This window comes from Macrobrachium nipponense, chromosome 24, assembly GCF_015104395.2.
Source record: "Macrobrachium nipponense isolate FS-2020 chromosome 24, ASM1510439v2, whole genome shotgun sequence".
NCBI classification, from domain to species: domain Eukaryota; kingdom Metazoa; phylum Arthropoda; class Malacostraca; order Decapoda; family Palaemonidae; genus Macrobrachium; species Macrobrachium nipponense.
In genome coordinates, this window is record NC_061091.1 from 50,376,360 (window position 1) to 50,402,238 (window position 25,879).

Sequence of the window (25,879 nt, forward strand, 5' to 3'; positions counted from 1 at the left end):
AAGACAAAGAAGCAACAACATCCCTTTAAATCCCACCCCTACAAGCCTGGGAGAGCCTCTAGAGGAAGGGGCAGAGGGGGTCATCAATAGAGTGGGCGCCTCTCCCTCTCTGTTGCCACGGGTGGGGGATGCCTGGCGGGCCAGTGGACGTAGACGTAGACGTTCTGCGGGTGAGATATATACTACCATTCAACTTCTCTCCACCCCTCTCAGACAGACCCTGTCTTAATGGGACATATGCCTGCAACTCCCCAAAGTTCATAGCTCTTTGTGAGGAAGTGCTGAAAATGCTGAACTATGGTGCGACAGAAGTAAAGTGTCCTTCTCCGGGGTTTTACAGGCGACTGGGGTCTAGTAATAGACCTTTCCACCTTGAATCATTTTGTCAGGAAGTCAAGGTTCAAGATGGGGAAGCCTTGGACAGTGTTGGCAGTGATAAGGGATGACGACTTCTTGCAGTCAATAGACTTATGGGATGCTTACTTCCAGATACCTATTTGCCCTTTGTCTAGAAAGTTTCTTCGCTTCACTCTGGGAGAGCAGATCTACCAGTTTAAGGTTCTGTGCATTGGGTTGACCATGTCCCCTCTGGTGTTCACAAGGGTCTTTACCCTCATCTCGACATGGGCTCATGCTCAAGGGATTTGCCTGTTAAGGTACCTCGACGACTGGCTGGTATTAGCAAGCTCCAAGGAGAAACTGCTTCAGGACAAAGATCATCTTCAGTTTTGTCAGGAGCTAGGCATAATGGTAAACCCAGAGAAGTCAAATCTGGTATCCATCCAAAAATTTTTTATCTAGGTTCAGTTATTGGTACAGCAGCGTCAATAGTTTTTCTGTTAGACCAGAGGTTAGAGAAGTTGCAGTTAGTGGCACTCATGTTCCTGTCACAACCCGAACAGCCAGCTCACCAGTGGCAGGTCCTTCTGGGGATTTTGTCTTCTCTGGAGAAGCTGGTCCCTTATGGTCGTCTTCATCTTTGGTCTCTAATGGAGACTGAAAGACTTCTGGTCCCCGGCAGGAGATTCCCCTCTACAGAGAGTCCCACTGTCCGAAGAGGTGAAGCAAGACTTTCGTTGGTGGTTTGATGACCAGAATCTCTCGGTGGGAATCCCTCTGCATTCTCCCCCTCCAGACTTCCCTCTGTTTTCAGATCCTCCATCTCGGGTTGTGGTGCTCATCTGGAAGACCTCATTGCGTCAGGCGTTTGGAGTGCGGAAGTCAGGCTGCTGCACATCAATGTTTTGGGAGTTGAAAGCAGCTTTTCTGGGTCTGAGAGTTTCAGGAGAAGATAGAGGGTCATTTGGTGGTTCTGGTGTCCGACAACACCGTGGTGGTCGCCTATGTGAACAAGCAAGGGGGTCTGGTACATTCCAGGCAAGAGGGAGGAATGTGGTAGCAGACAGGCTGAGTCATCGGAACCAAATCCTTGGCATGGAGTGGTCGTTGCATCAGGTCGTGGTGGACAGTTTTTTTCAGGTTTGGGGGAAGCCTATGCTAGATCTTTTCTCAACTCTCTTCAACAGGAAGCGGGAAGTTTACTGATCAGTGGTCCCAGATCCTCTTGCTCTGGCAGAGGACACCTTCCAACACCCTTGTGACAACCTCAAGATGTACACCTTCCCTCCGTTTTGCTTGATCCGTCAAGTTCTGAACAAGTTAATGAGTTCTAAAAATCTCAGGATGTCTTTGATGGCTCCTCTGTGGCCTCAAGCAGAGTGGTTCCTGGACCTTCTGTCTCTTCTGTCAGATGTTCCAAGAGAGATTCCCCCATGGCAGCAACTTCTTTACCAGTCTAATGTCGAAAGGTTTCACCGGTCAGTTGAATCCGTCTCTTCACAGATGGAGACTATAAAGTATCTCCTCTAAGTGAGAGGTTTTTCTCGGGGCAGCGGGAGGTGTGTCCAGTTACCTCAGGAAGTCCTCTTCAGCAATTTACGAGGGGAAATGGGCAGTTTACTCTGATTGGTGTCATAGATGGGGTTTCTCTCCGATCAAAACCTCTGTTCAGCGTATAATGGATTTTTTTTATCTTCCTCAGGGATGAGAAAGGTTTTTCTGTTTCTGCTATCAGAGGCTACAGAGCAGTGTTAGGTTTGATGTTACGTCTGAAAGGCGTGGACATCTCTTCATCTGAAAGGCGTGGACATCTCTTCAATCTGGGAGATCTCCTTGCTGTTCAGGGGTTTTGAACAGACCTGTTCTCCAAGGGAGCTCAAGCCTCCCACATTGGATGTTTCGCTTGTCCTGAGAAGCCTCACTTGAGCCTCATTTGAACCCTTGCGTCGATCATCAGACAGAGATCTGACGCTAAAGACAGTTTTCCTGTTGGCCTTGGCTTCTTCGAAAAGAGTTGGAGAGCTTCATGGCCTGAGTTAAGATGTGAAACATACCAGGGGTTGGGGGTCTGTGACCTTTGAGTTTGTCCCGGAATTCGTGGCTAAGACCCAGAATCCCTCGGTGCATTACAACAGATTTGCCTCTCTTTTCCGTCCTATCATCGAGTGACTTTATAGATAACGACCCGTAAGAACTCATGCTTAGTCCTGTCAGAGCCCTGCGATGCTATCTTAAAAGGACTTTTCATCTAAGACCTAGATGTCACAGACTTTTTGTTAGCACTGGTCGGTCAAGAAAAGAAGTTTCCAAGAACACTATTTCATTCTGGATACGTGAAGCAATCAAGCAGGCCTACTCATCACTTGATGGTTCTGTCACTGAGTCTGTGCAGGCTAGAGCACATGATGTCAGAGGTATAAGTTCCTCTCTGGTATTTAAGAAAAACTTTGCTGTTCATAGAATTTTGAATGTTGGTTCCTGGTTGTGTCAATCCATGTTCACTTCATTTTACCTAAGAGACATTGTCCACAGGTCTTTGGACACATTTTCCTTGGGTCCTATGGTGGCTACCCAGCGAGTTGTGTAATTCACCCAGTGATTGTGTGGAAGAGAGAATTATCAAGTTGGCTGGTCTCTTTCTTTCTCTTTGTTCCTTTGTTCTTCCTGTGGGCAGGTTGAAGAATAGACACATTATATGCTGGGCTGGTCTGATACAGGTAAGTTAGGTAGTCATACTGAAAGATGTTTTGCTTTATGTTTTTAAAATAATCAAACCTCCTATTCAGTAGCAAATACTCCTCTCTCTCTAGCAAGGGGGAGTGAGGAGTGGTAACAAACCCCTATGGCTAAAATGGTTTGTTAGATGAACAGTCAGAATTTTCTTTGGTTCCCTGAATGCAATGAATCTGCTCATAAGGTTCCCTGAATGCATTGAATCTGCTCATAAATCATTGTATTTCAACCCAGACGGCTAAGTTGTTAGATATCAGTTTATCTATCTTCTCTGGGCATTAGACCACCTTGTTTGGAACTCGTTCTTCTAGGAAGGGTGGTCAGGTGGGTTAACTCCTAGCTGGTTTAGGATTAATCAATTTGTATTTTTCATGGCTAACACACCTGAGGTCTTAACATTTTACTGCCCTCCTCTAGCTGCCCCTCTCTTTTGTTATAGTTTGTGGGTTGGGGAAAAGACTGAACGCGTCATGGGGTATGATGCGCGGTCTCTGACCAGCTATCACCTTGTATGCACAGGAGTTGCCAGATTTCATAGATTCCTTGCTCACCATCTTTGATTGTTTTTAACCGGTTACCAGATGGTACTTGGAAATTACCCTAATGTTAAGACCTCAGGTGGGTCTTTAGTGAACCAAGACCTATTTTGTCTGGAGCTCCAAAGGGTGGTGTTCTTGGTCCACTGTTATTTTTAGTGTATTCAAGTGATATGGTTGTTGGTCTGGAAAACAAGATTGTTCAGTATGCCTATGATGCAGCACTTGTGGGTGCAGTAAAGTCTCCACTTATGAGAAGTGAACCTGCCCTCAGCCTCAATTGGAATATGGAGAGGATCAGGGTATGGTGTAGTTGGTTGGGTATGAGGCTGAACTCTAGTAAATCAAAAAGACTATTGATCAGCAGATCTTGTACAGATTTCCCACCCCATCCTTCCCTTCAGGTGGATGAAACTTTGCTGAATGAGTCTGAAGCCTTGACTATTATAAGTGTAACTTTTAACTCGCTCCTAACTGAGAAATATCTAATGAAAATTTCAGCAAATGCCACATGAAATTTAGGTATTATTTGTAAGGCCTCATATATTTAAAACAGTGATAAAATCAATGCAACCTGTTTTTGGTCGTTTGTACTCCCTTTACTAGAATAATGTTCTCTGGTTTGGATGTCTGCCTCTGCCAATAATTTATCTCCTAGATAGAGTGGTTTATGGTGGTAGGTTTCTGTTTCCTAACAGTAGCAGTTATGACTTAGACCGTCATCGGCTGGTGGTCTCTTGTTTTTTATCACTTTTTCATTAGCTGTATTTCAACAGAGATTTTTCACATTGGCAATTTTTCTCTGATCCCCTTCATCTGCCAAGAGTAACCAGATTCACTGAACTATGGCACCAATATGCCGTAAATGTGCCTCGCTGTCAAACTCTGTTCCAGAGGTCCTTTATTCCTCACACTAGTGGACTGTGGAACAGCCTCCCAGATGATGTTCTGCAGTTGGAACTTCAGAAGTTCAAGCGAAGATGCAATGCATTACTACCCTAATACATGCATTTTATATATTTATTAATTTATTGTTTTTTATTTTTTAATAAATGGGATCTCTTTCTTCATATTTCCCTTTACCTCCTTTTACTTCTTCCTAATGAACACCATATTTTTTTGGAAACTTGAATTTCAAGTCAATGGCCCCTGTGGGCTTGTTCCATATGAATAGGATACATCGTCTGAATGATAATAAATAATGATAATAATAATGTACATCATTCAATGGGCACATCATACAGAGGAAAATGTTGAAATGGTGCAAGATTTTTTATACTTATAGTTTTTTGTGAATATTCATGGTCTAGGATTTACCCAGAAATAGTATACAGTATAGATTCTGAAGTAGAAACATTTGGCATGTGGAATAATAAACGTGTGTGCAGTACTGTACCTGTTTTAACATTCACTGCATAATTTTCATGGTCCTTTAAATAATTAAATGTATTGTCTCTACAGATTTGGTGTTATACGTTGGATTGGCACTGTTCCTGGAGATAAGAAAGAAGGAAGAAAAGTTGCTGGAGTGGAAATGGTAAGCAGATTTTTAACATAGTAAAAAACTGGAGTGTTATGTTTAATCATTCTTTGGCTGATTTAGATACAAGCTCTTCTTGGAAATTCTCACAACATCAATTTTGCAGTTAATAGGGTTAAATTCTTTGTTCTGATGTGAATACTAACCTACACTTTCATAGCTGGAGTACTCAGTGCAAGGTGCACTGCAGCTTTTTGCTGACTTGAATTGAAAAGAAAAGCCTATCTTTTAGGCCTATGAGTTGCCCAAGACAAGTTTCGTGTCATGCTAGTTGAAATTTGCTTGCGTGTGTCGTGCTTATTTCCTTGTTCTTTTTCACTGCAGGAGTCTTGCCCCTCCAGTGCCTTTTCTCTCTTCCAGTAGCCCTGTGTGTTTGCTCTGCATAGTGTATAGTTTTTGTGCTGAAGGGAAGCATATCAGTGCTTTTTCCTTTGTGTGCCCAGCCTTGGGGATGACCTCCTTTGTGTCACAGTGCATTCTTCCATCCATGTGTGTGTTTTGTGTTCCCCTTCTGTTTCTGATGGCTACAATGAAGGTTATAAATCCTGATTTCTGTCATTGTGTGAGCAAGGGCAAAGCCAGTAGTAAAGTTATATCTGACTGTGGTAGACCTGCATTCTGTGTATTTTGTATTAGGACGAGAGTGCACAAGAGAAACCACATGATGATTGGGTGGGGGCAGCTTACCTCGGTGGTCCCTCTACAAGAGAGACCGTAAGATGGGCAGTTCCTCTAGGGAACTGACTGTTCTTCCTCCTCCATGTCTTCCTGTGTTTCATTCTTCGCCACCTGTACCAGACAGATTGAGAAGGTACAACGATGTAGGGAGGCTAGCCATTCTTCAAGAAGGTTCAAGAATCTAATGTGGTGACCCATATGATCCCTCTCCCCACCCCCCACCTTCCCCACCTCTTCAGCCAAGTCCCAGAGTAGCTCTTTGACACCCAAGAGTCAGGGAGAAGGAGGAGAGCCAAGTGAGACAATACATATGTTCTCGATGCCACCCAGAGTTAACCCCTACCCCCTTTCCATCCTTTGGTGAGTTGCTCCTCCACAGTGGATAACAAATTACAGCAGTGACATCAATACTGTAGACTGATCCCTCCCTCCTCCATAGAGGAGAACAGACGAGACCAATAGAAAGGAGGGACACTGTGAAGTAACACCAATCGCCAAGCAGGAAGTACTATACACATGAATGGGTTACAGGAGTCTGAGCTAACCTCTTGGAGAAGGGACCTTGGGACCAGAGGAACTGCACACGGGGAGAACCAGAGTACATATATGTTTTCCCTTTTTACTTTGTTTTTTAGAAAATTTTACTAGAATTTTCTATGACACATACAGTGGGCCCCCCCCCCCCATTTTTACACATTTCACATTTCCACATTTAATTTTGTTGCAGATTTTTGTGGATCACATTAGTCACCTCCATGGTTGGGGAGTACTTTCACTAATTCGGTACTTTCACTAATTCGCGAATTTTTTATAGAACAATATTCACTAATTACTGTATATTTTTTATTTTGTTTTCATGACAATGTATTTTTTATGATAAAAAAAATTATTCACAATTTGCAAATATCAGTAGTTAAATGCTAAATTAAAATCCCACAAAATCATAAAACGGCTTAATAATGCACATAGACTTCAGTTTTCTCTCTCTCTCTCTCTCTCTCTCTCTCTCTCTCTGGACGAGTGGTTTTCGTGCTTGGCTACCAATCCGGTGGTCCAAAGTTCGATCCTCTGGTTGCCAATGCAGAATCAGAGGAATGTTCTGGTGATAGAAATTCATTTCTCAATTGGTTTCTAGCCGCATAAAGAAATCGAATCCTTTGGGCCAGCCCCAGGAGAGCTGTTAATCAGCTCAGTGATCTGGTAAAACTAAGATATACTTAACTTTTCTCTCTCTCAAGGGTAATGCAAGATTTATTTGAAATTATACTATTGTACACAATATAAAGTGTTTTTGGATGATAAATCGTACTGTACAGTATACTTGGATGCATACTGTACAGATACTTGGATGATAAAGCATACTCTACAGTATACTGTTAAATATTCGCTAATTATTTGCATTTTATTTTCCAGTTTGAATTTGCTCAAATGCAAAAACTTGTAATTATATAGCATGAAAAATATGAAAAAATTAATGACAAAGTAACATCACGTTTATCTGTAAATCTATAATGTACAAAACTTATAGAAAAACATGCATAAAAAATCAATCTTTACCTATATTTTTATGATGGTGAGAGGTGAAACATCAACAGTGATAAAATATTCTTTTGTGAACTGTTATAACATGTGTGATAATCATAGTCATCTAAACTTGTAATGAAATATGTAATGAAATATGATACAATAAATCAGACAAAACAAAATATATGGCAACACTACTTCCATCGTCTGAAATTCCTGGATTTGTTTATTTTTGTATTTTTTGTTTAATGATACAGTAATTTATATTATGTTCATTTAAAAGATGTGCAGTACTGATACACAAGAAAGAGGGAGAGAGAGAAAAATATTTTATTATGAGAATTACTATGAGAATGACAGCATAAGAATTTTTTAATAAATTTATGGGAGATGGTGAGGACTAACCACAAAATGACATGAACCAAGAGCTCACTGTTGTATAAATAATTTTCCATATCATGAATGTATTTTTGTACATTATTACGAAAATGCTAACATGACACACAAACATAGCATTCTCTTTGAAGGTTGTGTCCCATCGTTCTAAACTGCCCACATATTTTAGATATGCTCCATACAATACAGTGGTACCTTGACCTACGAGTTTAATTTGTTCCATGGCCGAGCTCGTAGCTCAATTTGCTCGCACATCAAATCCATTTTCCCCATTGAAAATACTTAAAATGCCCTTAATCTGTTTCAAATCTCAAAATGCCAACCCATATTTTTATGGTTCATGTTATTAGATAAGGAAAATACATTTCTAAATAACAAATATTGTATAAAAACAATAAAATCATATTAGAAAGAGTATGGAAAGATATAAGGTTTTATACAGTGCACAGGTAGTGTTCAAGTTATGATAATTCGTCTTACAGTCATCCGATTTTACGAGAGACCAAATTACAATAGCCTAACTTTATCCTATCTTCTAGCATAAGAAGTTCAAAAACAGCAAAAGAGAATGATGAAAGTATTGTTTTAATGTTATACTCATTGCGTAAATGTGTATAGCCATGAACAACTGAATGAGAAAATTTTTATTGCTAAGTATAACGTAATTAGATAACAACAACATCCGTTTGGCTTGTATTTCAATCATCGTACGATAGTAAACAATTACCATAGTTTTGTTATAAATGACATTATGTAGAATAGGACTGAGATATTATGTAATAACTTTATTCGCTATAGATCAAAGATCAAGAAGGAAATATACTGTTAAATTTAATCCAAGTTGTAGATGAAGCTGAGAAAACTGTTTTAAGCTGCTAATGACTTATCGTGCATCGGCAACAAGGATAAAACTCCTGTAAACTTATGCCACTGAACACAACCGTAGATAAAATTGAGAGAAAATAATTTTAACCAAAACTACTGGGCTTGAAAGAACACATTTTACATTGTTTTCACGCCAATAAAAGGTAAGTAATGCAAAGCTCGTATTACAATGAAGCAAAGTGAAAATAACGAATGGAATCACGTAATTATTTTACTCAATAAACATGCCGCCAAGGTAATCTGTTAACGAAAAAAAATAATTTAGTTCACAGTCACAACGAGACGTATTCAGATCTTATTTAGATTTAAAACATGTCATATAATGAAAAATTACCTTGTCTCATATAAATAAAGTATCTAGATATTCGTTTATGCTAACTAGAAGCAAGAAAATTTGCTCAGAATTGAGTTAAATACGGCAAAATGAACTCGTATTCACCATCAGTTGGTTTCCAAACCAAAACATTGACCACTATGTTAGTAGTATTTTATAATAATACAATAATATGAGAATAGTACATGCAATATTATTGGATACAGTGAAGAAATGTATGAATTTTTTAAAGATTCATGGAAAAGATGCATGATTACTTTTTCTTTGCTCATCTTAATTTTCATCACTACGCCATCTATGTAGCAGCGGCATCTTGAGCTCATACCTCAATTTTTTGTTCGTGTAACAAAGAAAAAATCAACCGAGTGACAACTCTTACCTCGGAAAACTCATCCATTAATTCACTCATAGGTCAAGGTACCACTGTAGTACTATGACATTTACTGTACAGTAAATGTAATTTCAAAATCACTTACAGCACAGGAAAATACAATACTACAGTTGACCCCCCCATATTCGCATTTTCGAGATTCACAGACTCGTCATGGATTTTTCGATGGATGATATCTACCTACTATTCGTGGGAAATTCATATATTTGCGGTATTTTTATATGAGAAATATCCACAAATTACTGTATTTTCATATGATTTTAATGATTAAATGCACATTTTGTGATAAAACTATAAAAAAAAACTAGGTATAAGCATTTTTAGTAGTTTTTTTCTTGAGTTTGAACTAAGAAAATACTAGGCAGTTCTTAGGGCTTTTAGAGGGGGCTCTAAGTATTCGCAGATTTTAACTATTCCCTGGTGGTCTTGAACGCATCCCCTGTGATTACGGGGGATCCATTGTACAGTGGTCCCCCCGTATTCGCGAGGGATGCGTACCAGACCCCCCCGTGAATAGTTAGAACCCACGTATGTTTGGAACCCCTATAAAAACGCCAAAAACTGCCTATTTTGTTAGTTAAAACTCAAGAAAAACCACTACCAATTTTCATACTTGGTTTTTTAATAGTTTTATCACAAAAAATGCATTTTATGATGTAATTGATAAAAAAAAACAGGAATTTGTGGATATTTCTCATAGAAAAATACAGCGAATGCGCAAATTTTCCGCGAATAATGCAGGGAAATGTTCCCGAGAGAAATCCACGAATGTGAGAGTCCGCGAATACGTGGGTCCCACTGTATATGTAAAATGTATGTCCAGTGCATTATAGTATAAGCAGAACAATGCCATAGGCCAAAGTAAGTGTGCATGTCTGAATGATAGGGCTTAACAGTTGTGGGCTGGTACTTAATTTTGCAACATGACTTTGAAATGATATTAGGGTGTTCTTTGATGATAGTTTGAGGCATAGCTTGAACTGTCAAGTTTGGCAATGAACTATAAAAATTGAAAGTTATAAGTATTTTAGGGGTGTGTGTAGCCTACTTAAGAGTAACAGTAGTGGGAGAGTATGTAATGTAATATAAGGTTACTTTGGGGGTTTGGGATGTATTTTTTTTAAATGATATTAAATTGTTTCAGTATGATATTTTAAGGTATATTTTGGTTTGAACTATCAAATCAAGCAGTGAAATATTAAAATAGGCAGTTACAAACATTTTATTTTAAGGGGTACAAGGTATTTGGCAGTTATAGGCATTTCTAGAGAGGATTTATTTTCATTTCTGCAGTAAATTCTGGAACCTATTCCTGCATAAAAATGAGGTGCCACTGTAAATGCTTTTGTGTAGACACCATCTCTTAAGGAGCAGTTCTTAAGGAACTTTGACTAGAATATTCTGTAACATGTGAATACCTTTGTGTTAGGTAGTACAGTGTTCCCCCGCGAATGGGGGATGTGTACCAGACACCCCCGTGAATAGTTAAAATCCGCAAATGGTTAAAACTACCACTAAAAATGCTTATAACTACCTATCTTGAAAGTTCAAATACCAAATGTATACCTTCAATAACATCCCACTTCAAATATACTTAAAATTACTAACCTATTACTGAATTGATCTTTGAGGTTATATTATTAATATAATTTCAAAGTCATCTTAAACATTTACCATTAAAAATATATACCTACAACCAATAACGCAGAGAGAGAGAGAGAGAGAGAGAGAGAGAGAGAGAGAGAGAGAGAGAGAGAGAGAGAGACCATTGAATGGCAACATCATATATCTGACCATCAGGAGTGAAATTATGAATTATTTCTGAGACAGAATAATAATGGAGAGAGAGAGAGAGAGAGTAACTCCTAGACTCCGACTCCTTCCCCTCCGCCAATTCATATATCAAACTCATTTACTCCCCTGCCCACCTTCCTCCAAGTGGATAAAAACACTGGGAATCCTATTTTTAATTAATCTTATTAATATTTGAAAATTAGTTATAAGGTAAATCACTTATTTATACTACAAAACAAATAAACATATGTAGGTAAGAGAGAAAGAGCGAGAGAGAGAGAGAGAGAGAAATGTTATTGTTACTGTTTAATCTCATTAAACTTAATATTATTTGTAAACTAGTACTGTATATTATTATTTTACCATAAAATGTAGTAATGTCCTTAAAGATATACTTATACATACACTTCCAGCCTAAACAGAGGGTGAGAGTTACCACTATGACATACGTATCTCTGTGGCAAAAGAGAGGGAGATGGGTAGATTATTGTAATTTCTTTAGAATACTATCACATATGAATTTTGAAATTAGTTATATTACTATTATTATTATGCAAAAATATTAATAAACATACACATGTACCATAGAAATTCTCTCATATCAGTAAGAGAGAGAGAGAGAGAGAGAGAGAGAGAGAGAGAGAGAGAGAGAGAGAATTTACATGATCCTGAGTGGGCAACACACTCCCCCTCCTGTGCACATTACTTGATATATTTGACAACTGTTGGACCCCAGCCATCTCAGCTTGGCTACCTGGAGTTCAAAGACAAGATGCAGGGTAAAATGGATTTTCTTTCATTCTTACATAATTTTTTTATTTATAAACTAAAATCTTGCTAATTCACTTTAGTATTTTCTTTAATGAATTTACATTACTGCTGTTTACATTTTCTTTAATGAATTTATATTATTGCTGGTTACATTAATATTGATATTTAAAAATTAGTAAATCATTTATTTATCATACAAAAAACATACATCTCTGTAAGAGAGAGAGAGAGAGAGAGAGAGAGAGAGAGAGAGAGAGAGAGAGAGAGAGAGAGAGAGAGAGAGAGAGAGAGACCTTACAGACCTTACAGACCTTACAGACCTTACATCTTGTTCAGGTTGGCCCAGGTCCCTCAGTATGAGGCACCTCTAATGTCTACCAGAGAGTTGCTAGTGCATCTTCCGGTATATTTTACATCTTCCAATCTTGGATGGTCTGAGAGAGAGAGAGAGAGAGAGAGAGAGAGAGAGAGAGAGAGAGAGAGAGAGAAATTATCCTAGTATTTCTGTAAAATACTTTCACATATGATTTTTGTAAATTTTGTAAATCTTTATTATTATTATTATTATTTGAAAATATTAATAAACATATACATACGTGTACTATAAAAATCTCTCATTTCAGTAAAGAGAGAGAGAGAGAAAGAGCACACTCCCTCCCCTCCTGTCACATTACTTGATATATTTGACAGTTGTTGGACCTCAGCTTGGACCGGGAGTTCGAAAGAAAGATGCGTGAAGACTGGGATTTCCTTCATTCATACATAATTTTTTAAATTTATAAACTAAAATCTTACTAATTCACTGTAGTGTTTTCTTTAATGAATTGATTGCTCTTTACATTAATATTAATATATGAAAATTAGTAAATCATTTATTTATCATACAAAAAACATACATCTCTGTAAGAGAGAGAGAGAGAATTATTATTGCTATTATGTGATATCATTTAATCTTATTAAACTTACTAATATAGTATTTATCAGTATTAATATTCTAAAATTTGTAAATAATTTTGTATCATAAAAATGTACTTGGCATGAAAATAACATCAAAATACACTAATTAGTGATTATTTATCATCGGAAAGCCCCGCAAATAGGCAAATTCCCCACAAATAATGAGTAGATATGGTCCAGAGGGAAATCCGCGAATCAGTGAGTCCACGAATCTGGAGAAGCGAATACAGGGGGGAGCCCACTGTATATGAAACCCCCTTGTTAATGAGGTACCGTTGAGGAAATTAGGCTAAGTTTTTCTTTGACATGTATAGATACCATCATGCAAGAGGTATCAACCCCCATCAGTTATTGAGTAATTTTAGGAAATTTAGGTAAAATTTTCTTAGAGGCATCAAATTCATCAGTCAATGACACACCTTTAGAGGAAATTTGACAGGAATATTCCTAGACAGGTATTAAATTTTTGGGGAGCAGGCTTTCTCAAGAATAGAACATTGCATGTTCTTTAGCAGCCAGGCTGTTTTCCTCAGGTTGACTAACACTCCAGACAGTCCCCAGTTACCAGCGGGAGTTCTGTTCCAACAGCTTGATGATAAGTGAAAATCACTGATAACAGAAAATCGGTGATTTTCTGCGCTTATCAGCACCGATAAGCAGTTAACAGCACCTTTGTTAGGTATGTATTGCCGCCGTAACTGGAAATCAGTATAAAACAGGATCGCTGATAACCAGGGTCTGTCAGTATTCATCTTTTTGGGTCTGGTATCTCCTCTCTTTGGAACTGAGTGACGAGACGTTTCTCCTTGCCCCTCTCCAACTTGGGACTCATGAGAGGTTGGGAGGGAAACATCCAACAACTTACAGGCTGAGTCATGAGGTTCTGGATGTCAAGAGGCTTGACATGGTCTCCTCCGTTCCTTGATGGAATGTTGACTCGCACTACAACCTCCTCCATTGCAGGATATGAGAGAGGTGGCACCGTGACGCCAAGGGCAAGTCACCTTGCCCCGATATGCTGAGGTATTTTTCATTAGGTGCCCTCTCTTCAAGACCAGACATCAAGAGTTCATCACAACTCAAAGTGGTGGTGTGGATCAAGAACCAGCAGGCATGCCCCGTTACCCTCCCATCAGTGGTGTAGCAGCAGCTCCACTAGACATTCAAGCAGCTGGAGACCCCTCTCCCAATATTGGAGCTGATCAGAAGGGATGAAGTGTATATGAGAGAGGAAGTACAGACTCTTCCCACTCTGCTTCCTGCCCCTTCAATCAGAAGGTGGAGTCATGTCAGTCTGTGCGATGAAATGTGCTGGAAGCCAAGAAGCCTTATTGCAACCCTCAAGGCAGGGGTACAGACTGCCCTTCAGTATTGTAAAAGTTCCAGCTAGCAGATTTGGGTCCACCTGGGCAGTCATCAAAGGACACACCCTAACGAGTCTTGGCATTCATCAGGGAGAACAGTTATGGTGTCAGTAGAACCTCTCTCTCTCTCTCTCTCTCTCTCTCTCTCAAACACATCTATGAGCAATGCCAAAACTGCTAAAGTAGTGCACTGTATTTACTCTTCTTCTTCACAGCTTTATCCCTATTCAGGGTCTCTGTTTTTAATGAGTCTCTTCCATCTACCTCTGTCCTGTGTCATTTCCTCCCGTACTCCCTTCTCCTTCATATCATTTCTAATGCAGTCTCTCCACCTGGTCTTAGGTCTTCCTCTCCTTCGTGTTCCATCCACCTCCACATCCATCACTTCTCTTGCCATGTGTTGCTCTTCTCTTCTCATCAGGTGGCCATACTATCTTAACCTTGCCTCTTGCACTTTCTTTGATGCTTCAGTGACCTTTACTGTACCCCTAATATGTTCATTTCTAACCCTGTCCTTTTTGGTTACTCCACTCATCCACCTAAGCATCCTCATCTCGGTAACTTCCAACTTTCTGCCCTCTGTTTTCTTTAGTGGTGCTGCTTCCAATCCATATGTCATTGCTGGTCTGACCACTGCCATGTGCACTCTGCCCTTTAATCTTATAGGGACTTTCCTATCACTTATGACACCAGACACCTTCCTCCAGTTGTTCCAACCACACAGAATCCGGTTGTTAATTTCCTCTTCCATGTTCCCCTCATTGTCAATCACTGAGCCAAGGTACTTGAATTTATGGACCCTTTTGATGTTTCCTCCACCTAATTTGATTGTTGTTTGCCGGTCGCCATCCAATTCGTTTGTCATATATTCTGTCTTTTTCCTGCTTATCCTTAAACCTCTACTCTCCAAGGCATATCTCCATCTTTCAAGCTTCCCCTCCAGTTCTTCCCTGTTCTCGGCTACCAAGACCATGTCATCTGAAGACTATGTCATCTGCATAGAGCAGACACCATGGTGGCTCCTCCCTGACATCTGTTAACACATCCAAGACGATGTTAAACAGAAGTGGGCTCAGAGCGGATCCCTGATGTAGCCGGACTCAAACTTGGAAATTTTTTGTTCTTCCAACTGTAGATCTGAAGCTGGACTTTACATTTCTATACATCTCCTTGATCATTTTGACATACTTCTCCATCACTCCTCTCTCCCTAAGACATCACCATATTTTCTGACGTGGTACTCTGTCATATGCTTTATTAAGGTCTATAAAGGCCATATGAAAGACCTTTTGCTTCTCTCTGTACTTTTCCATAATTTGTCTAAGAGCGAAAATACCATCCACAGTACTGAGCCCCTTCATGAATCCTAGTTGCTGTCTACCGATGAAAACTGGTTGCCGTAATCTTTCATCCATAATTCTTTGAAATACCTTCAGTGTATGTGACATGAGCTTTATTCCTCGGTAATTTTCACAACACTGAATGTCCCCTTTCTCTTTGAATATTGGGATTAATATACTTTCTCTCCAGTTTTTGGGTATCGTCTCACTTTCCATAATCTTTTTCATTAACTGCCACAATATGTCAATTCCTTCCTCATCAAGGGCCTTCCAGGCTTCTGCAGGTATGTCATCCGGTCCCACCGCTTTACTATTTTTCATCTTTCCCAGTGCCACTCTAACCTCAGCTTTTGTTATTTCTGTGACCGGTCTACTGGTGCACTGTATTTACTGAGTAACATAATTCCATTGCATTAAGGATTATTAATTTTATCATGTACTGTACGTATGTCAATTTTATACTTTAGATATGAGCAACTTATAGAAACTGGGTGACATATGCCTAGTTCTCTATGTCTGAAAATCAGTCCGTGAGAGAGAGAGAGAGAGAGAGAGAGAGAGAGAGAGAGAGAGAGAGAGAGAGAGAGAGAGAGAGAGAGAGAGAGAGAGAGAGAGAGAGACTGCAGTCGTTATTGCCTTTAAAAAGTTTGGATTTAACATTTTACCTGGTTGATTACAAGAGCTTTTGAACTTAGAGAGATATTGCTTACCTTTTAAAGCAGCTAAACTGAATGAACAGTAAACAAGATCTAAATGCAATACCTAATCATTTTATCATGTCTTGGACTTAAACGGACTTGCAGTATCTGTTGCCCCTAAATGGACATGCAATAACTATTGTTCCGAAATGGACATGCAGTACCTATTGCTCCAAAGCAGACATGGAGTACTTATTGCTCCCCAATGGACATGCAGTACTTTATTGTTTCGAACTGGATATGCAGTACCTATTGCTCCCAAGTAGACATGCAGTACCTATTGCTACCAAACACACTTTAATTGAACGGTTATGACTGAATAAAAGATTAATAAAGACTAAATGCAGTAATCTACCTAGTCTTTTCTTTGTGTTGTATAGATGATCACTATTTTCAAGTACTGTCCTTTGTACTTAAAATTACATTGTAAAAGTTCAGTTCATCTGTCTGTTACATGTAAATTACTCTTCTGTAAGCAATCTCTCTCTCCCTCTCTCTCTCATGTGTGTGCACATGCACATTGTTCATGATTATTTTTTATTACAAGTGAATATCCCTTAAAATGTGATTTATATAATTGTGTTTATCAGTAAATATATTGTACTACCTGTGTACCAGCGGGTTCAACCATTGAAATATGATTGCTTGAGTTGAGTTAAGATGTGTTTTAGATGAGTCAAGATTCATAAATTTACATATGCCATACCATATGCAGTACTATATGTAAATGGTAATAAAGAACAATCCAGAAAGAGAAAGAGAAAAGCAAGTTTACACACAGCATGTGCATACTGTAGTTTACCTCAACTTGATACATATATGTATGTACACACATAAACACATACACAAACTGAAATCCTGATGCAATGTGGCTGGGCAGTTTATTCCAGCATTTTCATGTAAGTCTGTTACATTGTTTAGTTTGCTGGGATATCAGTGTTAGAAAAGGATATTTAATATTAAAATGATTTCATTTACAAATTTAAGCTTTCATAAATTCACTTTTGGAGTTACCCATCGGGGGCAGGGAATGAGAAAGTTAGCATACACAAGCACACAATTTTGGCATATCTTTATCTGCCAATCAAAAGTTTTAAACAAAATGGCTTGTAATGACGTCGTTGCTTTTAGGCTAACGAAAGTCATGAAAGCTCCAAAGCAGATGAAGGCCAGCCTAACCTTTTCCACCCAGCTGTCCTTTCCCTACCACTCCTGTAGGTGCTTACTCCAGCGTAACCCCCCTCCCCACTCAAACACAATGAATAGATGATATTTAAGTGTAAGCCAATAACAGTTGCAAAAGCTCCCATGCAGGCATAGACACATTCCACTCAGCTCCCCTTCCCCAAATCTTACCCAGGCCCACCACAACGATACCCTCCTCTCAATTTGCTTATATGTAACTGTTAAGAGCATTACCATCACCTCTTTCTGGCCATGCAGTGTTGCAAATCAGATGGATGGTTTTTTTCATTAGTTGTATATATATTTCATATACTATATAGTGCCATGGTGTTACAGACTCCCCAGATAACATCATTGACTTGATAAGTGCAAATACAGATACACGAGGGATTACTGTAATCGATTCTCATCCAACCCCTCATTCACATAAATCCTGTATATTCTCCTGCACACTTTGTCCAAAATACTTTTATCTTTTCTCTTCATATTTTCATTAATTCATTAATACAGCTATAGACCTATTCTTCAGTTATCAGAATGTGCTCTCATCTCAATAATTGAAGAATAGCACTACAGTAGGCAGTCCCCAGTTCGTAAATAACCAGAACAACCCAGTGATTATGGTAATAAATTGCATTGCATTTACAATGCCATAATTGCCAGTAAACTGCTTACTGGTGTCAAAATCACTTACCAACACTGATCAACCATCTAACGACACTGATAACCACCTACCGATGCCTATAAACCACCTACCAATGGGAACATTTGAAGACCTCAAATGTGGTCTGTATAAGTGAAGGGTTAGATGAAAGTTACTCTGGTTTAAAAATGAATGTGCTAACTTCTAAATACCATCCAAGTATTTCTTTAGAATTAGTTAGGCTAGTGAGTGAGAAGGTTCTTTAAAAATTGCATGCAAACAAACAAAATAATAATTTACAAGGGGTAACCCAACCCATATGGTAAAGTTTCTCCAGATATTCTTTGAGTTAAAGCAAATGGAATAAGTAAAGATATTCTTCGTGTTTTTATTGTACAGACTCTAAACAGTGTAATTGCTTAGTTTTTATGAATTTAACTATTGTATGAAATAGACAGCAATGCATTACAACTCAAAAAGAAGAGTTATCCAAAATTTGTACATACGTATTTGTATTTTTCAGTTGGAGTTAAAGTATATAAGAAAATATTTAGAAAAATGGTTATTCGAGGGATATCCCTTGTTACATATGCACTACTACAAGCATTTGCCAATTTTTTTGTTTGAGAATACGTAGTTTTTATCTGGTTTATTTTAGAGTGACACTCTTCTGTTTTCCAGTTATTCTGCATTATTTTAACATTTATGCTGAAGCAGGGAACTATTGGAAGATTTCAATTACTATATGGCTTAGCTGCTTACATATATTGAATCTCTGAGGAAGTTTGGAGACTTTCTTTAGGAAATGTTTTTATTGCTGTATTTTGCCATGTTTAAATATATTTCCTGGGTTGGTCTTTACTGCTTACTTGAGTGTTCTGTACCAGATGTGAAGTTAATTCTGACTGTCTTGGCTTTTCCATGAGTTTTATACCCTCTTATCAAACTGTGGAATAATCTTTTTAGTTAAGTATTTGAATAATTGCAACTATTTTTATTTAGTAGGTTCACATGAGTGTATTTATTTCATGTTATTTTTCTTTGTTATTTCCTTTGTATAGTGTATTTTTTACTTAGTATCTTCATACTGGGCTGCGTTCCCTACTGGGTGTCCTTTGGCAAGTAGCATTTGGATTTTTAGCTTGGGTTGCAGCTATGATAAGTCATAATAATAAACCCATATTGAAAGTCTGTTAAAATTTGTTTATAAGATTATATTTACTCAAATTTGTGTTATGCAGGAGGATACAGAAGATGGTTTGTCAGACGGAACTTTCAGTGGTAAACGTTACTTCACATGTGCAACAGGAAAAGCCCTCTTTGTACCTCTACGGATGTGTCATAAAGATAGTCGTTTTCTAGAATCCATCTCTTCAAATCCAAGAGCTAGTCTAGGTATGTACTGATAATGGTATACATTGAAAATGTTCATTTCACCTCCTCTTAAGCATGCTTAGGGATCTGATAAACTTGAAGTTATCATATTCAACTTGGGTATTTCATAAGGGATACTTTATCATTTCTTTTGCTTTCAAGATTTGAAATCCATCTAGGGCATTTACGAATAAGGTGGGAATTTATGGATTTTTTGTTGAGTCTATTGGGTTAGCTAAGATTATGAAGGTAAGATAATTTAATATATATTTCCTGAAAACCTTTGATTGTACATATGCATTTCCAGTGACAGTTGACAAAATTTGTGAGAAACAAGTAAAGTATACAGATAGGCATCATCTTACAACAGGTGCAGCTTACGAAAATCCGCATTTTTGACAGTAGCAAAAAAAAAAAAATGTTTAAAATAAGAAAAATATTTAAAAAGTTATACAAATTTACTAAACCTCATGCAGCAGGCAGTGCTTAAGAGTAGCAGTCCCAGTGGTACAAGTAAAGCAGGCCAACTATCAAACATGTAAATCCAGCATGGCATGTGATCATACAATTTAGATATTTTAAGAATGTATGGCTCGGTTGGAAGGATTTATCAGCCATTTGATAATCATCCATCTAAAATTTTTACGCCCAAGTTCTCTGACGCATTTTGACATTTAATTGCACTAGATGCAGTCTGTGGCAGTGTAAATTCAAAAATGTTTTATAGTTTGTAGCCTCCAAACATTCATGTACATGCACACACATGGTTTATTTCTCTCTCAGTATTCTGTCTCTACTAGTATCAATCCCAAGAACAATTGCGCTTCATTTACTACTGTTTAAAAAGTTATTAAACCGCATATATTGACAAAAAGGACATTGTTCATATGCGGAACAAACCTTCAGTCTTAACAATAGGATAAATCTGTCTTCTGGCACCAGCTGCAAATCAGTTAAAAACAATAAAAAATTGTATACCCAAGGAATCTGTGACATCTGACATCTAAAGTGTAGATTAGGTGGAGAGTGGTCAACAACCATGCTTGAACACCATGACACATTCAGTCTTTCTTCAACCGCCTTGGAGAGTTGATGTTTGCTTTTGCTCTTCTCCCAAGCCGGTTTTTGTTATAAGCCCATGATTCCTTCATGCTTTCTTGTTTTTTGGGTGTCTGTGTGGTTCATTATGGATTCCTCCAACAGATCTAAGAAGTTTTTGTAATGTAACCAATCCATGCCGGAGTGTCACTCCTGGCCTATTGTGCAGTGAAAGAACTTCTACAAACGAGGGAGCATCATAGGATGTTAAGGCGTCCATCTTGGGAAGGATTCCCTTCTCTTCAAGTGGATGCTTCTGTTTCCCCTTCTTCCAGACTTTCCTTCTACTACCTCATCCATAGATGCCTTGTCTCCTTCCTTTTCTTCCATTGATTTGTCTTTGGAAGTATCAGGAGTTGCTCAGGGTGATATTTTGTTTAATTCTGCCCCTTCTGTTTCAGGGGGAGAAGTAGTCCCTTTGGGGAGGGAGGATTCAGCACCTTCTTGTTCCTTTGTTTCAGGGTCCAATATGCACAAGATGTTGTCTGTGTGGGCCTCCTTAGTGCCTACCCATGGTCCCCTCCTTGGAAGGCCTGTTGTCCTATTTCATGTCTGTATGCCTTCCAGCAATGGCTTCCCCAGCAGTTCCCCCTCCTCCCAACCTCCACTACTTTGGATAGTGTGTGCTGCCGACTAGCGGGACACCATCGTTAACTGCGCCAGGTACGCCTCATCCTGGGTGGCTCTTTATCTTGCCATCAGCAAGGCCATTGACTCAGGCTCAGGATCCGGTGCACCCTGTGACGTCACTCCCAGTGTCATCTCTGCCTGTGATGTCAGTACCAGTGACGTCACACTCTCCTCCTGTTGCCGTGACATCACATCCAGCTACCACCATGACATCATCTTTGACAGTTAGCGATCCATCGGAGGTTTTCATGTAGGCTATGATGAACAAACTGGACTCTTTTTCAAGAGAGGTACAGTAGGACCTGCAACTTTTTCAAGAGAGGTACTGTAGGACCCGAAAGAGGAAACGGTGTAGATCTCCATCTCCATCTTCTTTGTCCTCATCATCATCTTTGTCTTGTCTTCATTGCCTCCTTCACCTTCATCTCCCCGTCCTTGGTCTCGTGTTAGATGTTAAAGGATTGAGGACTTTGTCGCTTTGCCTTCTGGGAGCCTGAGAGCTGAGTCTTCGTCTTCCCCCACACGGATGTGAGTGTTCCCTTTGTGTATATAGACGTGGTCCTCTCTCTCACATTCGTGTTCCTTTGGAAGATGATCATCTCCCTCCTTCTCAGAAGTCCTTAGCTTGTTCTATGTCTCCTCAACCTGTTCAAGTTTGCCTTAAGGATGACAAGGCTCCAGTCAAGAAGTTGAAAGTGGTGGTCCCTCAGGTTAGAAGTCCGTCTGCTTCAAGACATTCAAGAAGTTCTCTTCATTTCAAGTCTCGTTTGCCTGCTAGGGCCAGAATTTTCTCACCTGTTGCTCATGTCTGTGGACAAATGTAAAGTGACAGCTGTGAGGTTGTTGACAGAAGTGTCCCTCATCACGGACATGCTTCTACAGCTATTCGTGATTGTGAGAGTGGTCGCCTTTCTGCAGTTTCCAAGAAACCCAGGCATTTCTTGTCTCATTCTCAGGAGGTCCCGCGTTCGTCGTATGCCTTCTAGAGTCAGTAGCTGTGACTCATCAAAGCGGAGGTATCTTGCTTCTGCTTCTCTTTCTTCCGACGGTTTCATGTACATTGTTCATAGTCATACATCCACGTACGTGATGCTTCTCAGTCAGAGACAGATGCATGTACGTATTTGTTCGTTCGCAGATGTGACTCTTCGATTGGAAGAGATGATGTCCGTCCCTTGAGGAGGAGCTCTCCAGTGGCTAGAGGAAGTGATAGGGATCTTTCTCTTCCTTCTATTTCAGGACTTCGAACTTTGATGCAGGAGACAAAGGATTGAGAGAGTCAGGAGTTTCTTTTTTTCCTACATGGAGGTTATTGATCTCATTTGTGAGTACAGTAATCTTTTTAAGAGGACTGAGACTTCGTCTTCAATGACCCCTACAGACATAGAGGCCTTACTTGGACCAAAGAAGGTCCAAGTTGCCATGTTTTGGGCATGCTAACCCTATTGTTTGGTTTTGGAATAGGACACTTCTCTCCGTTCCAGCAGGTCTCTCAAGCTTCTTCCCCCTCTTATTCAGCATAAGAAGTATTACTTGACTAGTCTTGTACAGCTGATGAATAGGCAAGTCAGTTCAGATGTGATTCATCTGAAGCCTGGATTGACCTGGATCAAGTTAGGGCTGAGGGCCCTTTGTTATCTTTTCAAGAAGCTTCTACTTTAGAGTCGACTGCCTCTTCTGCCTTTCAGACTGTTTCCTGGCTGGACTTGTGGTCGTCAGCAGTGCCTAGGATAGCATCGCCCCATTCTGCGAGATGATCTGTCAGCACTCCTTTTATTAGATTACTTCAATCTGGTGCAAAGGCCATTTTTTACCTGGGTCATCTTAGTGCAAATATGCTGGCTAACTTGCTCCTAATTAGAATGGTCACAGCCCTTCCTAAAGTGGATCATTCTGTAGATACGGATTCTTTGTTGTCTCTGTGGAATGGAGATCTTCTAGAATCCCGGCTCCTTCTACCCAGAGATCAGCTGAAAGCTGTGATAGACAGACAGCGGGCTGACAATAACGATTGGCTTGTCCAGCAGGTGGTCACTAAATCTACGGCTCAGTCTCACCCTCCAGATCCAAGGTAGAGTAGGCAGTCTCCTGCCAGGAGTACTTTAAAGCCATCAACTTCTACAAGGGCTCCTCAACCAGCACCAACTCCAAAGAAGCAGCTGCAGCAGTGCCCCTTTCATTCTTGCTCTTCCAGACCAGGAAGGGGGCTAGAGGCAGAGTAAGGTTAGGTCATAGATAGAGTCTTATTAGTGCCAAAAGCCACTGTCAATTGGAGGCCAGTGATAGACCTTTCAATGCTTAGCCACTCTATCAAGAAGACAAGGTTCAAGATAGAGACACCCTGGACAGTCTTGGCTGCCTTGAGGGATGACTTCATGCTGCCAATATAACTTGAAGGATGCTTACTTCCAGATTCCTATCCATCCTTCGTCCAGGTGATTTCTTTGCTGCAGTCTTGGGGAGCAGGTCATCCATCAAGGTTCTTTGCTTCAGCTTGACAATAGCTCCGCAGGTGTTCACAAGGGTCTTTACCCTAGTGTCAACATGGGTTCATGCTCAGGGGATTTGCCTGTTGAGATATCTCGATGACTGGCTGGTCTTGGAAAGTTCCTGAGAGAAACTGGTTTGGGATAGGGACTGTCTTCTCCAGTTTTGTCAGAGCCTAGACATCATGGTAAATCAGGAGAAGTCCAGTCTACTTCCCAGCCAGATGATTCTTTACATGGAATGGTGATAGATAGAACATTGTCGAGGGTTTTTCCGTCAGACCAGAGGTTACATAAATTCAGGACCGTGGCTCACTCCTTCCTTTTGAGGGGGAGCAACCAGCTCACCAGTGACAAGTACTTCCGAGTCTCTTGTCTTCTCTCAAGAAGCTGGTCCCTAATGGGCATCTTCACATGCGATCCCTACAGTGGAGACTGAAGAAGTTTTGGTCCCCAGCAGGAGATTCCCCTCAGCTCCTGGTCATTCTGTTGGCAGAGGTAAGAAGCGACCTTCTGTGGTGGTTGGATGACCAGAACCTGACAGTGGGAGTTCCTCTTCATTCACTCCCTCTGAATCTGCTCCTGTTCTTGGATGTCTCCTCCAAAGGTTGGGGTACTCATCTTGAAGAGCTCCTGTCGGGTGCATGAAGCTCTCAGGATGAACAACTCACATCAACGTGTTGGAGTTGAATGCAGTGATGGGTCACGCTGTCTTTCTGTCAGCCAATACCACAATGGTAGCGTATGTGAAAAAGCAGGGGGCTGGTGTCTCACCAACTTCACTCTTTGACAGTCAAATTACAGCAGTGGGCAATTGACAACTTGGTGGAGCTCTTGGCTAGATACTTTTCAGGCAAGAGGAATGTGGTGGCTGACAAGCTAAGCCTTCGGGGTCAAGTTCTACGTACGTAGTGGTCTCCTCATCAGGACATAGCAGACAGGCTATTTCATTTATGGGGAAGACCCATGTTAGACCTCTTCACTACACTCAAGAGGAAGGTAGAGGTCTACTGTTCAATGGTCCTGGATCCACTCGCTGTGGTTGAGAGCACCCTTCAGTATCCTTGGGACAATTTAGAAGTGTACGCCTTCCCCTTTCTGTCTAATCCGTCATGTCCTGAGCAGAGTGATGGGTTCCAGGAATCTCAGGATGACCCTGGTAGCTCCTTTGTGGCCCCATGCAGGGTGATTTCTAGACCTTTTGTCTCTTCTATCAGAGGTACCAAGAGAAATTCCTTGGCACAACCTTCTCTGCCAACCTCATGTGGAGAAGTACCATATATATGTAATCTCTCACAGACTTAGACCCTCTTCTTTAGAATTCTCATTTGTAGGAAGAGTGGTCAGGCGTGCTGAACCTCCTGTCAGTTCAGGATTCTTGTAACTCTCCAAGTATGATTCTATCCTATTGTTAAGACCAAAGATTTGTTCCACATATGAACATATGACAAATTTTTAATAAATTTGCATTTTTCATAGCTAACAAACCGGATGTCTTAACATTGACTTTCCACATCTAGCCGCCCCTCTTGTAATCCTGGATTGGAAGAAAAACTAAATGCACTGACGACCACTCCAGATCTTGTATGCTTTGAATGCCAGGTGCCACAGATTCCTTGCATATACAATTTTTTTTATTGTTTTTATCAGTTTCCAGTTGGCACCAGATGATTTATCTTATTGTTAAGACCTTGGGTTTGTTAGCTATGAAAGATACAAATTGATTAAAAATTTGTCATCTTTCATTGTCAAACACTTCAGCCAGCCGAAAAGGCAAGAAAGGCACCCAACTCAGAATCAAAACTATGTGATTAATCGGTATGAAGAAGGAAAAAGAACAACCACAATAGCATGTGACCTAGAACTTCCACATTTAAGAGTGTCAACAATTCTTAAGGATCTAGAACATTATATGAAGCTGATAAAGGTTTTATTTCAATGAACTAAACTAATTATAAAGCCAAGGTAAGGGGCAGTTTGTGAAATGGGACAGTTATTAATGGTGTGGATGGAAGACCAGATTAAAAAACAAACGCCTTTAAGGGGGCCGGGCGGAACCCTTATATATGGGGGTATAGGGCAAAAAATGCAGTCATGAAAAAATTCATGGAGCTTTGTTTGGCAATAGAGAATACATGTACGAAATATTTCGTCAAAATTCCTCTTACTTTCGTAGTTACAGG

At 39.8% G+C, this 25,879-nt stretch overlaps 1 protein-coding gene across 4 annotated transcripts in view; it reads left to right on the forward strand.

The window, feature by feature from the left end:
• Positions 1 to 25,879, forward strand: part of LOC135205618 (ubiquitin carboxyl-terminal hydrolase CYLD-like) — a 271,604-nt gene that overhangs the window by 125,483 nt on the left and 120,242 nt on the right. For all 4 annotated transcript variants that reach the window (XM_064236410.1, XM_064236413.1, XM_064236412.1 and 1 more), the window contains 2 exons: positions 5,070 to 5,145; positions 19,350 to 19,503. In XM_064236410.1, coding sequence (XP_064092480.1) covers positions 5,070 to 5,145; positions 19,350 to 19,503 — 230 coding nt within the window. The remainder of the gene's footprint in view (positions 1 to 5,069; positions 5,146 to 19,349; positions 19,504 to 25,879) is intronic.